The 14,522-nt window shown below is 40.2% G+C and overlaps 1 protein-coding gene across 2 annotated transcripts in view; it reads right to left on the minus strand.

The window, feature by feature from the left end:
* Positions 1-1,938: 1,938 nt before the first annotated feature.
* Positions 1,939-14,522, minus strand: part of plcl1 (phospholipase C like 1) — a 77,122-nt gene continuing 64,538 nt past the window's right edge. For both annotated transcript variants that reach the window (XM_053328589.1, XM_053328590.1), the window contains exons 8-12: positions 10,126-10,488; positions 7,109-7,312; positions 4,783-4,858; positions 3,902-4,011; positions 1,939-2,762 (exon numbers count right to left, since the gene is read on the minus strand). In XM_053328589.1, coding sequence (XP_053184564.1) covers positions 2,556-2,762; positions 3,902-4,011; positions 4,783-4,858; positions 7,109-7,312; positions 10,126-10,488 — 960 coding nt within the window. In that variant the 3' untranslated portion in view covers positions 1,939-2,555. The remainder of the gene's footprint in view (positions 2,763-3,901; positions 4,012-4,782; positions 4,859-7,108; positions 7,313-10,125; positions 10,489-14,522) is intronic.

Raw genomic sequence — 14,522 nt, forward strand, 5'->3', positions numbered from 1 at the left:
ATTGTTTCTCATTATGCTCGGCCCTGTCTGCTGCAAAATGTCACGGGACTTGAGCTGTTACAATGTTTAACTGCATTCCTCATCTCTCATCGAGCCGCCTTCCTGCCTCGGTCATTTAAACATTCAAAATGTCTTCTTTTCAATAAGTCGCCTGTCAGTCTCACAGACTTTACATTGTCATATTCATTTCACAGACTATTCATTTCAGATTTGTGAAGGAATACATTTGTTCAAAGGAAATGTTAAAAGGTTCTGTGAACCTTTTCAAACACGCCTGCCTCACTTCATCGTTTTAAAGGATAAATGTCAACTTTGTCAGATGAAACCCTTGCATCTCTTCTCATATCTTTGTTTCGGCTAGGTGATGATGCATTTTTGGCATTATCCAAAGGGTTTTTTTTTATGTGTGTGACATTCAAGGAAGTATTTCTATTCAAATTAACTTAGTTATGTGTCTTGGCTGCTGTGGTATCACTTCTGTCAAGTTTGGTTCAAATGCAGCATTGCAAGATAAAAGAATAAGAGTACAAAAGCTGGGTTAAAAGTTGAAAGAACATGGATCAGGTGTTTTCCCGTGTTAAAAAGAAACACATTTACACTCAAAGGCCAAGAAGAACGTCATCACTGACAGCTAAGCAAAACTATGATCAGTAGCACCTGCTGTACACCATTTTTGTAGTTTTCATACACATTTAGAAGCATCACTGAGATATAAAGTTAGTTATATTGTTTTCAATCCTTCAGTTAGCACATGTCGAGTTATACAGCCTCATGGACTTTCTCACAATATACCACTATTATTATTATTGCTACATCAATACAGTGAACTTCATCAACTGGTCAACGTCACTCTTCCTACACACAAACACACACATGTACAGACTCTAAGCATCCATTACCCCAAATGTTAGTATAGTGAGGAGGTTATGTGATCCACACATGTACTATAGCAGACCTGGATTCCTGCAGTATCACAAACATCACACACGACCTCTCCAATTACTTTGTCACCCTTCCTCTCCACCCCATTCCTCGTGTTTCAATCGTCCCTTTTCCAAGTTAACATGACATGGGAAGCGATAACAAGACCTCTTGGTTGTGTGCTTCTGCTGGTTATTTGACACAATACATGACTAAAAGTATAGTAGTTGGGTGAGGGAATGTGTGTGCGTGCTCAGAGATGCAATGAGATCTGTATAATTTAGGTAACGTCGGTACTACTCTAAGAATGTGTATCTGCTGGGTCCTTGTGAGTTTTTTTTAGCAGAATCTGTCAAGTTATTTCTGGGTCCAGACCTCATACTGCCTGATAACAGATCCAGAGCACAGTCTATAAGATTAAGTCTGGAGATATTCAAAAAGGCTCAGTCAATTAGATAAATCAGGAAATGCTTACATGAATCTGACTTTCCACCTCTCCAAACTCCCAAACCTCATTAACAATCGGTGATATTGTAGATAAGGTGTATTTCTTTCCTAAAATTCATTCAGAAACTAATTTTGGAGGAAGGCGTTGGAGAAATCTGACGTCACAGAAGAGCAATCCTGTTTGCCCTATGTTGCTTCCAATTGGAAGACAAAGACAGTCCAGCAAGGGGATCGTGTCGATGTCTAAGTGAAGGAAAGAACTGGAGCCCGTAGAGCCGAATATGTGCCTGTCTCAATCTAACCATCCAAAACCAAACTTGATAAGTCAAAAACCAGTGTCTGCTCTTTTAGGTAGAGGAGGGCTATGGGTTTTCTACATTAAGCTACTGCAGTAACATATAAAAACAAAGGTTTGAGTTTTTTAAAAAGTAGTACACTAAAATTTAAAATTTGAGGCTACTGGTATTAATTACTCTCTGCCTGTGTGTATTGTTTTGTTTTTTTGTTTTTTTATGAGTAACATCCTGTCGATCAATCTTTTATTTCTCCATTTACAACACTGTAAACACACACAGACACACACACACACACAGGCAGTCTTGAAGCCTACTTAAGAGACGAGCTGATACACCACTTTGTCCCATCAACTCTACATTCCCCCCATTCTGCATTCTGTTGCACTTCTAAAAGAAAACTCCAGCAGGGCCGTAATCATCTGCTTCACGACAGCCCCGTTGTCACAAATTATTCAGGTGTCAACGATTTCCTCTCTAAAGAGGGAAAGTCGCTGGGTTGCAATGTGTTCTCTAAGGGGAAAAAAAAAACATCAATAGTTCAAATCCCCGTGTGGAGTGTCTTTCTTTGTCTTCCCACCCACGGAGTTACGACATTCATGAAAAGCCTCTCTGCAGGCTGGACCTTCAGTGACAAATTGATGAACTCACTGTAAGGCTTTGACAGATATACTGCTATGGTCTTGTCTAGTCTAGACGCTCACTGCACTGCATAAAGGGATACACTCTGCCAGAAAGAAAATCCTCTGTCTCCTCTGGGGCTTTTTACACCCAGCTTTTTCCTTTTTTTTCTCTCTGTCTTTCTCGCTCTCATATCTCCTCGTCTCTGTTATCCTCTGTAATTACTCTGTCCACTCCCTTTTAATCTTGCAGCGTGGTGGACCCAGGGGGCTGTCAGATGCGTCCGTTGCCATGTGTGCTGCTTCGGCGGGCAGCCAGTGGGTGGGAGGAGTAGTGCAGCTCGGCCGTGGAGAAAGTAGAGGATGACGAGTTGGAGGAAGAGGAGGGGGAGGTAAGTCCGGAGGCTTCACAGGCCAGAGCTAGCTGCCTCAAAGCATCCAGAGAATCCATCTTGGCTCCCCGCAACAGATCGCCCTGACCCTGCAGCACAGAGGCAGACACATGAGTCAGATTCACAGACACATTACAATAAACTGTGAGTTAAGTAGAAGCTGGAAATCTAATGCTTTGACTTAATGAATCCAGTGTTTAATTCATTCTTACAAACTGTTGTTAGCAGAGGTGCCCTAGCAGTGTGATTGGCAGGAGGCTAGTCCTTAACAACTGCAGGAATCATTAGCAATTGATTTAAAGCTGCATTGATAGATGTTTGTGTTACTAGGGGGCTAACTGACAAACATTAGTCCTATATTCACTCTCCTTTCAACTCTCTTTTGAAGTCCACCAACTCCTGAAGGAAATATCCAGATTTTTAGCTTCTAAATGCTCAACTATGTTCAACAACTGGTCGCTAACATTGTTTGTCTGCCATTTGGTACAGCTAGCTGCAAAACAATTTGCTAAAGGAGGCTAAAGAAGTCAGAGAGCTGAGGGAAACTGCAGTGCTGGGTAATAATGTTGTGGCATTTTCAGCCATTGTTAACATTTAATATTAAAATATTTCCTGTGGTAGATTTAACATTTGATTTAGAATATTATGGAAAAAGAAATCGATCGGTTAGCAATGTTTTTGTTGACATGTCCAAATGTTTTCTGTGCTGAGGAACAGTAAGTACACAGTTTGGTTTCATTTTCGCACTCGTCTGTCATTTCTCCATCTTTACTGTAATGTTGATAATAAGGACAATTCTACAGTCTTAATTCAAATCAGAAAATCAACTCAACCAAAGCAGAGGTCTTTCCGGTCAAACTGAAATGGTCAGTTTAAAAGTCAGTGGAGCGTTTCATTGCCATGATGAGGTATTACAATTGCTAACCATTTCGTATTCACCATGAATGAATGAATTAGGCTGTCAGGGTTGGCTGAACCATTGAGCGCTTTCTTGCCTCGATTGAGCCGAGTTCCTCTTTATTGCATTCAACTTTGTACGGACAGCTATGGTACAGAGAGTCAATCTGTGCATGACTGAACATTTCAGCTTCACCATCACAAATGAGACGTAATTAAAATTAAAAGGATGAAAGAAAGAAAAAAAACTGTACTTATCTGTTCCAATAACTTGTACCAAATAAATAGGGGTCTAGAGGTTCGATATATACTTTTTTTTGCTTTCCAGTACCTTCAGCACAGTGATGTTCCAGGTAAAACTCTCCACAGCTTTATTTTGCTTGCGTCCTTTCAGTCCCTCCTTCTCCCCAAGCCGAGGAAGCTCCTCATGGAAGACCATGCCTGCAAAACACAAGAGTACATCATTACAGCTGAATGGGTGGGCATCAACAACTCAAGTCTAGGCGAGATGTAAGGTGATTTCCTCAATTTGTCTTTGTGGCTAACAAAAATGTCAAGGGGCAAGTGTCATGAACGTGGTTTGATAGGTTTGTTGCCAGATACTGGATTTACATATTTACGCAAAACCAATGTGCCATCCCTTGTGACATTTACATTGGCACTTAAAGGTCAGGAGTTATCTAAGTCTGGGAGAGGGTCTAAAAATATATTGGTTCTGCTGTGTTCACTGTAAATGCTCATAATGGTGTGCTGCACCTGAGAAAAAATGTGGACAGAAGTGCTTTTATGTGCAGATTAAACATTTAGAGCATAGATACCTGCTGGAGGATTTTTTTTAAAGATTTTAAAGTATGTGTTTCCACAGATCCTCATTTCAAAAAGTACAGATGAGATAGCCACTGCTTTTCTCTTAATAAGAAATCCATTCTGGCATCTTATGGGATAATCAAAATCACCACATGTGCTTTATTTTCACTTTTAGTGTTGTTTACTGCAGACTCATTCTCCGAGGAGTTGCCCTCATTAATTTCATCTGTTTGATGTTCAAGTCTGACTTGCTCATTTGGTGATTTTTTAGGATCTGGGTACATCTTGTACTGCATTCATTTTATTTGTGAGCACTCATGAAAACTATTTTCACTCAGTTCATTATCACCTCATGTCAGCCTGGGCAGCCATTCATCACACGTCTCACTGGTCTGTGATTATTACCTTCTCTCTGCACCTGCGCAATCCTCTCCTGAACACCGTCTGCGTTCTCAATCAGCTGTTTCTGGGCGGCAATCATCTGGACAGACGGGAAGAGAAATGTGTGTTTGTGGCAACCAGGAACTGTTCAAATACACAGAACTGTATTTCATATATGGTATTTAAGGTGCTAATATAACAAATATATGAGGCTCAATTTTAGAGAAATGTGTTACCAATTACTTTTTGATGTAGTGGTGCATCCATTAAACATATGGCATGTTCCTTTTGATAGTTTTACACACCATATGGCAAATACTAAATGAAGCTACTTAAGGGTAGTAATTGGGTAATATTAACAACCGTGAGATGATTTTTAAATTTTTTTATTACAGAAAAGTTTGAATAACCTGAAGGATTGCTGATCATCCAAAGGCTTTTTTTTTACATTTGTAGTGATGTCAGGACATCCCCAGGTTTCATATTTCACTTAGTGAGTACAGTACAATGTTTTTACCTATATAAATTGTAAAAAACCAGGATAATCCTTGAAGTATATCGGTTTGAACACTCTTGAGTTGAAAGAAGTGTACTCAGTGTTTGCTTTACGTAAAAGAGTTTGTGGAAAGAGATGAAGGAAAAGAATCAAAGGATGGAAGACTGGCTTCAGGCTAGCAGAGAGAAAGAGAAGGAGAGAAAGAGAGGGAGAGAAGGATGAATGTGATGACTAAGCCTTGTATGTTTGTGTTTATGCCCAGAAAGACTGAAGAGGTGTGATGTACGACTGGAGATCACACCAACTGTGGCTTCATGGTGCTGACCTGCTGGGCTCACATTTGCTGGGTTCACTCAAACATCATCAACTCCGCTGACATGCATAAACATGACGATTAGAAGAAATAGAAGCACCCACTCTGCACAAAGGTGTGTGTGCATGTGTGTGTGTGTGTATGTAGGTGTAATAGTAGAGTGCTGAAACAGGTGGGAAGAGATTCGTCCTGATCTGATGCAAGAGGAGATAGAGTGGGAGGAGACGCAGCTGGCAGTCAGGGTGTGTGTGTACGCATTGGTGTGTGTGTGTGTGTGTGTGTATCTGTCAATCAGTGTGTGTGTGTGTGTGTGTGTGTGTGTGTGTGTATGTACTTGTGGAGGAGTGTGGGTGACTGCTTCATGCATGTCACCTCAGAGTGTCTTTCTGCATATTTAATGCCACTGTGTAATTGCATGTGGGTATGTGTTTGTGTGTATGCACTCAGTGATGCAGTGTTAGGTATCACATTTAAAACTTCTTTCTAACTAAAACTCTCTGACTGAATACATGTTGACAAATTTAAAACTAGGGCTGCGACTAACAATTATTTGAATTATCAATTAACCTGTCAATTATGTTATTGTCAGCACTTTGGTGTGAAAAATCCCAACAACCGGAGGAATTTTTATGAAAGTTTGTACTACCAGTACTTCGTGTATAGTGTTAATAGCAAATATTAGCATCTAACACCCTAAACTAAGATGGTGACAATCAAAAACATTAGGTGCATCTTCTGAAAACATCATCATGTTAACATTATCGTTGTGAGAATCCCAGCATGCTTACTTTTAGCTTTTAGCTTAAAGAACCACTGTGCACAGCTTCATAAAACCATTAGCTGTATACTCTTAAAGGGGACATATCATTTACATCCTCAGGTCTATATTTTATCCAGCTCTGAAAGCTACGTAAACAAACAACAGTAGTCAAAGTTTATTCTGCCTCTTTTTTTCGTTCTTTACAAGAAATATAAACTACTCTAATACATTTGACATGTTCGAGCCCGAATCTGATCCAAAATATGTGAGTGAACAATGCAAGCAACCTGTGGAACAACCTTAGCAACAAAGGCAACAGAATATTGTGGGTATATGTGAAAAATATGACATCATTTTGTTTGGGAAGGATAATTTACTTTGCAAACAGACCTGAAAATGGAAGTTTTGCAAACGTTCATCCCAAGTTCGGGAAATTTGATACATCCAAAAAACCTCAAAAAATTAAAACAGTATACATATAAATGACAGAAAATCACAAAAAGCATTTCATGTCCCCTTTAAGTCTTGTCAATAATCTTGTGAAATGACCTATATATCAGTTCGACTTTCAATGCTTTGAAACTGTCTTACTCTGTCTTCAACTCTCAGCACCAAGCTCTCTGTTCCTTCTAAAGATATGAATGTTGTCTTAAAAAGGGTCACAAATATAAAGATGATAGATGTTCAGGTCATGCAAATAAAAAGGTGTGAAAGCAGAAGCTGTAGTAGGTCTGTGTTACTGTATTATACTGTATTCATTGTCTTCCTTCCTTTTACTTACCGTGTCATAGGCAGAAAGCAGTTTGCGTGTTGGCTCTGACAGGTTGACCAGGGCCTCCAGACATGGATAGCCCTCCTTCAGCACCATGGTGGCACCCATGGTGCCCTCAGGGTTCTGCAGCCTTGTGGCCAGGCTCTGGATGCACTGCTTCAGTTTAGCCACCGTGGGGAGCCCACACTGCTCTTTGAAACTGGCGGTGGTGCTCTGTGATGGCAAAAGACAGAGAGAGACGAGCAGGAAGAAGAGGAGAGGGAAAATACTATTAGATCAGATGTACAGTTCCGGCTGTAAAGCTAAGCAGGGAAAGGTCAAAAAGGGTGACACACTTCCCCTCCTCTCCCCTGTCATCTGCTGTCTCTCTTGTGAATTAAATCAATATGGCAGTCATTGCCCCTTTTAATCCACTAAAATCAGCCTTTGCTTAAGCGCATTTGGCAATAGAGAAGACAATATGGCATAAATGTGGAACAGAAAACCATAGCATTTTGACTGTTTTTTAACTGCCGTAGGTGTGTCATGGTACAAAACTCGGTAAATAAGATCGGCCAGATCTGATAGGGACAAAAAATAGCTGCAGTATGTTTATCTGTTGAAATCCCATTTTCATGCCATGAAGATGACGTGATGAAGACAAAAGATTCAAGATTATTTTTGAACAGGTAATCACTAGAATAGAAACCACTGCTCTCTACGTCAACACTATTTGCCACCTGGCAGAGCCCCAACTGGACTAGCGATTATCACGCCACACCTGTGTGGATGTGTGAGCATGTCTGCATGTGTGACAGACATAGAGCAATAGAGGCATGATGAATAATAACAGATTGTGGCAGATGAGCCCACAGCTGGACTCATGGCAGGGAGATAGAGATAGTGAGAAGGATAGTTCATGTTGTTGGGTAACGCCCACAACATTGAAACAGGCAGATTAAAGGCTGTTTGTGAATGAGCAAAATATGTCTCTGCATAAGACTAAGTCTGTGTGCGTAAGCCTGGATTTGTGCGTGACGGTGTCCAACTGACTGGTCAGGCTATTGTGTTAGGATTGGGCAATATGTGAGACCATAGAGATTTATCTAGGTATTGGTTTTGTTATACTGTTTACACTGAGGAAGCTTTTCAGCAATTGTGTGCAACACTGCAAATCAGTGAGCAGGACTGGATTTATAGGATTTTTCCATCAATGTGTTGAACTACTGGATTTCTCAGGTGAATGAATTAGCCTATTATGATGTTTAATTTTGGTGATTTTATCTATAAAATAATACACAACATGGCCAAAAATACATGGACACCTGAACATCAAACATTACATAACCATTATCATTAAAGAAATAGTTTGACTCGTAGGAAAATACTTTTATTTGCTCTTGACACAGGTTAGATAAGAAGACCAATACCACTCACATGTCTGAGGTAAGTGCTACAGCCAGTAGCTGATTAACTTAACTTAGCTTTGCATAAAAACTGGAAGCATGGGGAAAATGCAAAATGGCTAACAGCACCTCTAAAAACAACTAATTAACATGTTATCTTGTTTGTTTAATGATAACACAAATAGAAAAAATATTCCTCTGACAGGAAGTTATGTGATGCTGACTATTTCTTGATATACAGTCACAGAAAACGTGAGGTTGCCAGGTAACCAGCAGATACACTTAACAGATATGCTTGGTAGGTGGATTAACTGTTCATCAAGAAAACTGTTATGGCGGGAAATTCCCTCTGAAGCCACACACTGTCCATTTTATATCACAGTTTGTGTACAGATTAAACAAATAAGATATGTCATTTTAATTAGTGAGCTCCTGAGGTGCTGGACAGTGTTGTTTTGAACTTGAACTAGACAAAGTTTCCAGTCTTTATGCTAAACTAGGCTAACCAGATCATGGCATCTAATTTTCAGCAAGAAAGCAGAAAGGAGTACTCTTCAATTTTCCAACCTGGCTGCAGGATGTTGCTCCCATTCAGCCACAATAGTTTTAGTGAGGTCAACCACTGATGCTGAGCAATAAGGTCTGGCTCACTGTCAGCATTTCACTTCATCCAAAAGAGGTTGAGTTGGGTTGAGGTCAGTGCTCTCTGCACGCCAAGTACCAAATGTTGTGCCACCAGGTTCTATTTTTGCTGTAATTTATAAATTCTTCATAATCCTCCTCCACTCTTCTTTTGTCACTGGCTCATTCCTCTCTCTCTCTCTGTTGCTCTCTCTCTCTCTCTCGCTCTCTCTCTCTCTCACTCTCTCTCTCTCTCCCCCTCTCGCTTTCTCTCTCTCTCACCCTCTCATTCACTCTACAGAGAAGTCTCAGGTAGGGTCTGATTTCAGCACAGTCATATAGGCTACTCCAGTTCACACTCATAACGAGACATCTTACGAACACAGCCTAAAAATACAAAGCTGAGTGACATCTGATCTGCGGTGAGTCAGCTGTTTGCATTCCTTTTAACCTGCCTGGCTGAAGTTTGCCACATAAGCCAAGAAACCACAAAGTGGCTGAAACAAGTCTTTTCGTTGCTTTGTTAACTCTTTAAGGGTAAGTTCACCAAAATAACAACAAAAAAACCCCCCGTCAATGTTCACTAACCTCTAGGGGTATTTCAAACGATAGATTTAGTCGTATGGGCCTAGGTTTTCATCTCAAAATTAAATTGAAAACATTTGGAAAAAACTCAACAGCAGCCAATGTCCTGGTTATTCTGCATAATCCACAATCCTCACGGTGAGCATCTTTCAATTTCATTTAATATTTAACAAAACAGTTCAAATGAAAACTGTTACAGGGTGGTTTGTGGATGATCCAGCACAGATGGGATGTTAATTCACACTGCTGCCGACATATTCAAATTGTTTGATTCTGAGAAAAAACACAAAATTCTTTTCACCTCCAATTTATCAGCCAACCTTCACACATAAAACCAAAACGATCTGCATGGCAAAATACCACAAGAGGTGTGTAGGGAGTAAACACTGTCTTTTATTATTGTCTCTCTTTCTTTTTTTTTACCCATTTTCTCACCTGAGCTTCCTCCCGCAGGTCTGTCACTTCCTTGAGAGGGGCACTAGCCTGTTTGAAAGTCTCATCCACCACCTTGATGCCCGTGTGCCTCAGCGTGACGTACTCTCTCCCCCGCCGCCCCACTCTCCTCACTGACAGACCTCGACGCTGGGCCTTCCCTCCTCCTCGCCGGTTGGTGACCGCCACATGGACAAACAGGCTGGTGTGGGGTAAGGGGTCTCCTGCCATGCCCAGCAGGGGGACATTGCGGTAGCCAGGCTGAAGGCACTCAAAGGCCACGCTGTACTGGCCAATGAAATCATCTCCGATGTAGTCGTCATCTAATACCACAAAGCGCAGCAAGGCCAGCTCTGGCATGTTTACCTAGAGACGAGAAATAGACAAAGAAATTGAAATCCATTCAAGCCGCTGTGTTCAGTGTAGAAATAAAACCATGGCCAACCAAACACAATTTCATCTTTCTAACCTACTCTGTCACAGCTTCCCTCTGCTGCTTCCCTCTACGATAAGCTTTCATTAATATATTGTGTTAAAATCTGAAGGACTTTGTGGTTCTTATTGAAAACTGATTCTGGTTTTTGTCACCTGAGTAAGAAAATAAAAATATTTAATAGATAAATAGATAAATATTTGTAATTATACAGACCATTTAGCAGCTGTTAGAGAGCTTTCAGTCATATCACAAGATCTTTATAAGAGGATGACGTTTGCGTAGTTGCCATAGACTATATATGCTTACATTTTTCCGAGCACTTCTCACACATGTTGAGATTTTGAGCCTCATTTGCTAGTCAAAGGAAGCTAGGCAAACAATCTACTGATGAAGACCATGATTGAAAGGCCCAGAAGAGATACTAAATACTCCTCTCCCTTGTATGAACATGTTTTTGCACATTAATTTCATCATTTTCTTCTCCTTCTGTATCACTACTGTCATTAGTAAAGATTAGCTGCACTGTAAGCACCAGCTCCCATTAAACACAAAAGTTGACCATATGTGTTCTAGCATCAAAGAAAGGCTCAGTCTCTGTTGTTTTGTCTTTTAACTTCCTGTCTACAGCTTGAATGGGAATGTGTTGCATTATGTAGATTGGTTTTTACTGCTTATAATTACCTTACACCTGCATTTAAACAAATATCTGATCAGTTTCACAATGCAGTATACAGTGTGAAGGACTGACCAAGCTGGAATGAAATGAAAGACTTTACAGCTGTCAAACTAACTGTTATTTTCTAGCAGTGCTAATTATATCAGTTTTCATGCACAGTGCTGGGATCAGCTGCTCATGTTACTGTTGTAATCGTCTGAGTGACTGACTCAGTCATTGTTTGTGTGGCTATTTGGATATCTGTATGTTTTCCTGGACCATAACATCTGTCTTTCTGTCTTAATAACCTCAATCATCATACTGACAAGTTCAGAGCTCTTAAAATGTTGACCATAAAAACATCATGCTTCCGTTGCAACACAAAATAAGCTACAGTACTGTGCTACGTACGCAGCCGTCCCCGGTTCGGATCCCGGCTGGAGGTCCTTTGCTGCATGTCACACACACATGCCACCTCTCTCTCCCATGTTTCCTGTCTGTCTACTATTGAATAAAAGTGCCTATGCCAAAAAAAATCTTTAAAAAGTAAAAAAATAAGCTATAGTACTTCAGCTAGTTGTAACACATATATGGAACTTTGTGCCAAAGATAAGCTTTTTAATCCAATACCCATGGGTGTGTCCAGGTCATTTATTCTAAGAAATGCATAACCTGAAATAATCAGGACCACAACTTATTTGTATCTTATTTCACATTCAGAAATCAACAGGCAGAAGCAGTTTCTTATAAATTTAGGACAGGTTCCTGATATCCAAAGATATAACAAGGTCTTTAAATGAAGATCTTGAAATAAACATATATTAATGAATTCTTTGGCCCTGTGGTAGCAGCGCAACAAACTTTAAACACAACACTGACATCCTGAAAGCTGTCCCTTTTTTACATTAGCACCTGACAAACTTAAATCCAATATTCACTCTCCTTTTAACTGTGTTGTTGCACCACCTCCTGAGGTAAATTGCTGGCTCTGTAGCTGCTAAATGTTCTACTATGTTCGCCACTACCTCGCTTGTCTGCCATGTGGCGGTAGGCGGCTAGTGTAAAGTGGTTTATCAGGGTTTTTCCACAGAAAACAGCTGCCCGTTGTTGCTGGAAACAGGTTACATTAGAGCTGTTAAAATGAGGCATAACAGTAAACAGTAAAGGTGTGGACGGTTCACACACTCATTTTTTCCATTTTCTAATATAAAAAATTGATGGGTGCAGCTTTAAATTCTTTCTTTTCTATCATTTCAATGCTGTGCAAAATAAACCCATTTGTTTGCAGCTCAGCAGTACAATACATTTAAGAGCTGAAAGATACAGTGCTACTAAAATAACCTGCTTTCCTTTCTAATTACTAAGTACTTGGAAAATCAAACCTGTTATTTACATCTCAGATCGCACAGTGCTAAATTGCATTCACTCGAATGAGCAGCCTCATTTGTTTGATTATCTACACTTCTAAAAGTTTAATGTCTGTCATCTGAGAAGGTGTAAATCTATCTGTAAATTATTCATTTGCCTTTGATTTGGAATTCATCAAGTCCGCTCTTATTAAGTGCAAATAGATGCACTTCATTAAATGTTTACAAGAGCAAAGGGTGATCATTTAGTCACAATATTCAGCTGAGAATTTCAAAAATCATTTCCTGTTATTAAGTGTCACTCGGGAAGCTACTGAGGCATGGTGTTGATGTTAATCACATGCTACTATAAAAAGAGGTGGGGATGCTGGTTGAAGTATTATATTTCAGTTTACTATCTTCAGAGGACTTTACCCTCCCCTTGGCAAATAAGGCTATGAACACCCCCACATATAAGTACAGACAGTCACACACACATTAGTGTTAGTGAGAGGACAGATGATGCTGGGAGTGTGTCTCTGCATATTAATGCGTGCGGAGGAACAGAGCGTGAACACATTTCACAATAAAACGTTATCAGCTAATGTCTCTGTTTTTCTCTTCACAAAACCTAATACAATCCCACGCACGTGCCTACACACACAGACAGACAGACACACACACACACACACACATTCACACACACTCACAAACCGGATGTTTATAGCATCAATCTATCATTTCCCACTGAGAATGAGGATAAACTTGCCCTAAGCCAGAGTGTGTGTATGTGTGCGCGTGCGTGTGCGTGTGTGTGTGTGTGTGTGTGTGTGTGTGTGTGTGTGTCTTCAGGGACCTTTTCCAGTGTAAACACTGACCATGTCGGAACCAGTAGTCCTCATGGGGACCCAAGCCTGGTCCTAATGAGGTAAAATGTCATTTCTAAGGTCCTAGTTATGGTTTGGGGTGTGAATTGAGGTTAGGGTCAGGGTTTGGGTTAGGCTGTCCAAGATCAATGGAAGTCAGTGCAATGTCCTAACAAGGATAGCTACGCAAACTTGTGTATATGTGTGTGTGTCTGGGGGGGTGGCATGACCATTTAAGCAAACAATAAAACCATATGAAGTCTTCAGGTTCAGAGGTCAACAAACTCAGGCTCAGTGAGACACTGATTCCTTCATGAATTTTGAGATGAGTCCGCATGTATCTGAATTTGTGTCTGTGCGTGTGTTCTGTCTAATCTATTTAAACTTAAAAGTCTGTTATAAATGTTCTGGAGGCTAAGGGGTAAGCGTAGCAGTAAAGACACTTTATTTTTTCCACTATTTGATAAAAGCTCACTTGTTGAGCCCCAAAACAAAGACAGCTGAACAGTTATTCATTTAGTTAAATATTTACATCCCTGAAACTCAGTGACTGTGACTTCATTCAGGGTCTGTCACCTGCAAGAGTAGCAGTCTACAAATATGTAACCCTGAAACTCACTGCAACACAGAATGAGTCTATTCAAACCTGATTAGAGTAAATATAACTGCAATTGCTGCTCACAAGAAAAAACAGTAGAGTTTATTCTTGGCTTCTATTATTTACATCCACCAGCAGAGCTTGAGACTTGATACTTGACTTGAATTTAGTCCAAAAGACTTAAAAACAGCTCTGCCCTCATGTGTCCTTTTCTATTGGTTCAGTTTATGTGATGTGTTTACCAGCAACCAACAACAACCTAAAAGCAAATCTGTGGTAAATATCACATTTCACATTTGTCACATTTCAGCCAGAGGAACTGAGGGTCTGACACTCAGGTACAATATTTGTCATTATATCAAAATCACACAGACACACAAACACACATATACCTTCAGTGGGAATAAATGGGCTTGGGGGCTGAGTGCCACGAACAGGGTAGGGACATCCAACTAGTGCAATGTCTTCTCACATGATTTTGTTTTAAAAAAAATATTTA

The sequence above is a fragment of the Scomber japonicus genome, chromosome 11 (assembly GCF_027409825.1).
Source record: "Scomber japonicus isolate fScoJap1 chromosome 11, fScoJap1.pri, whole genome shotgun sequence".
Classification (NCBI taxonomy): domain Eukaryota; kingdom Metazoa; phylum Chordata; class Actinopteri; order Scombriformes; family Scombridae; genus Scomber; species Scomber japonicus.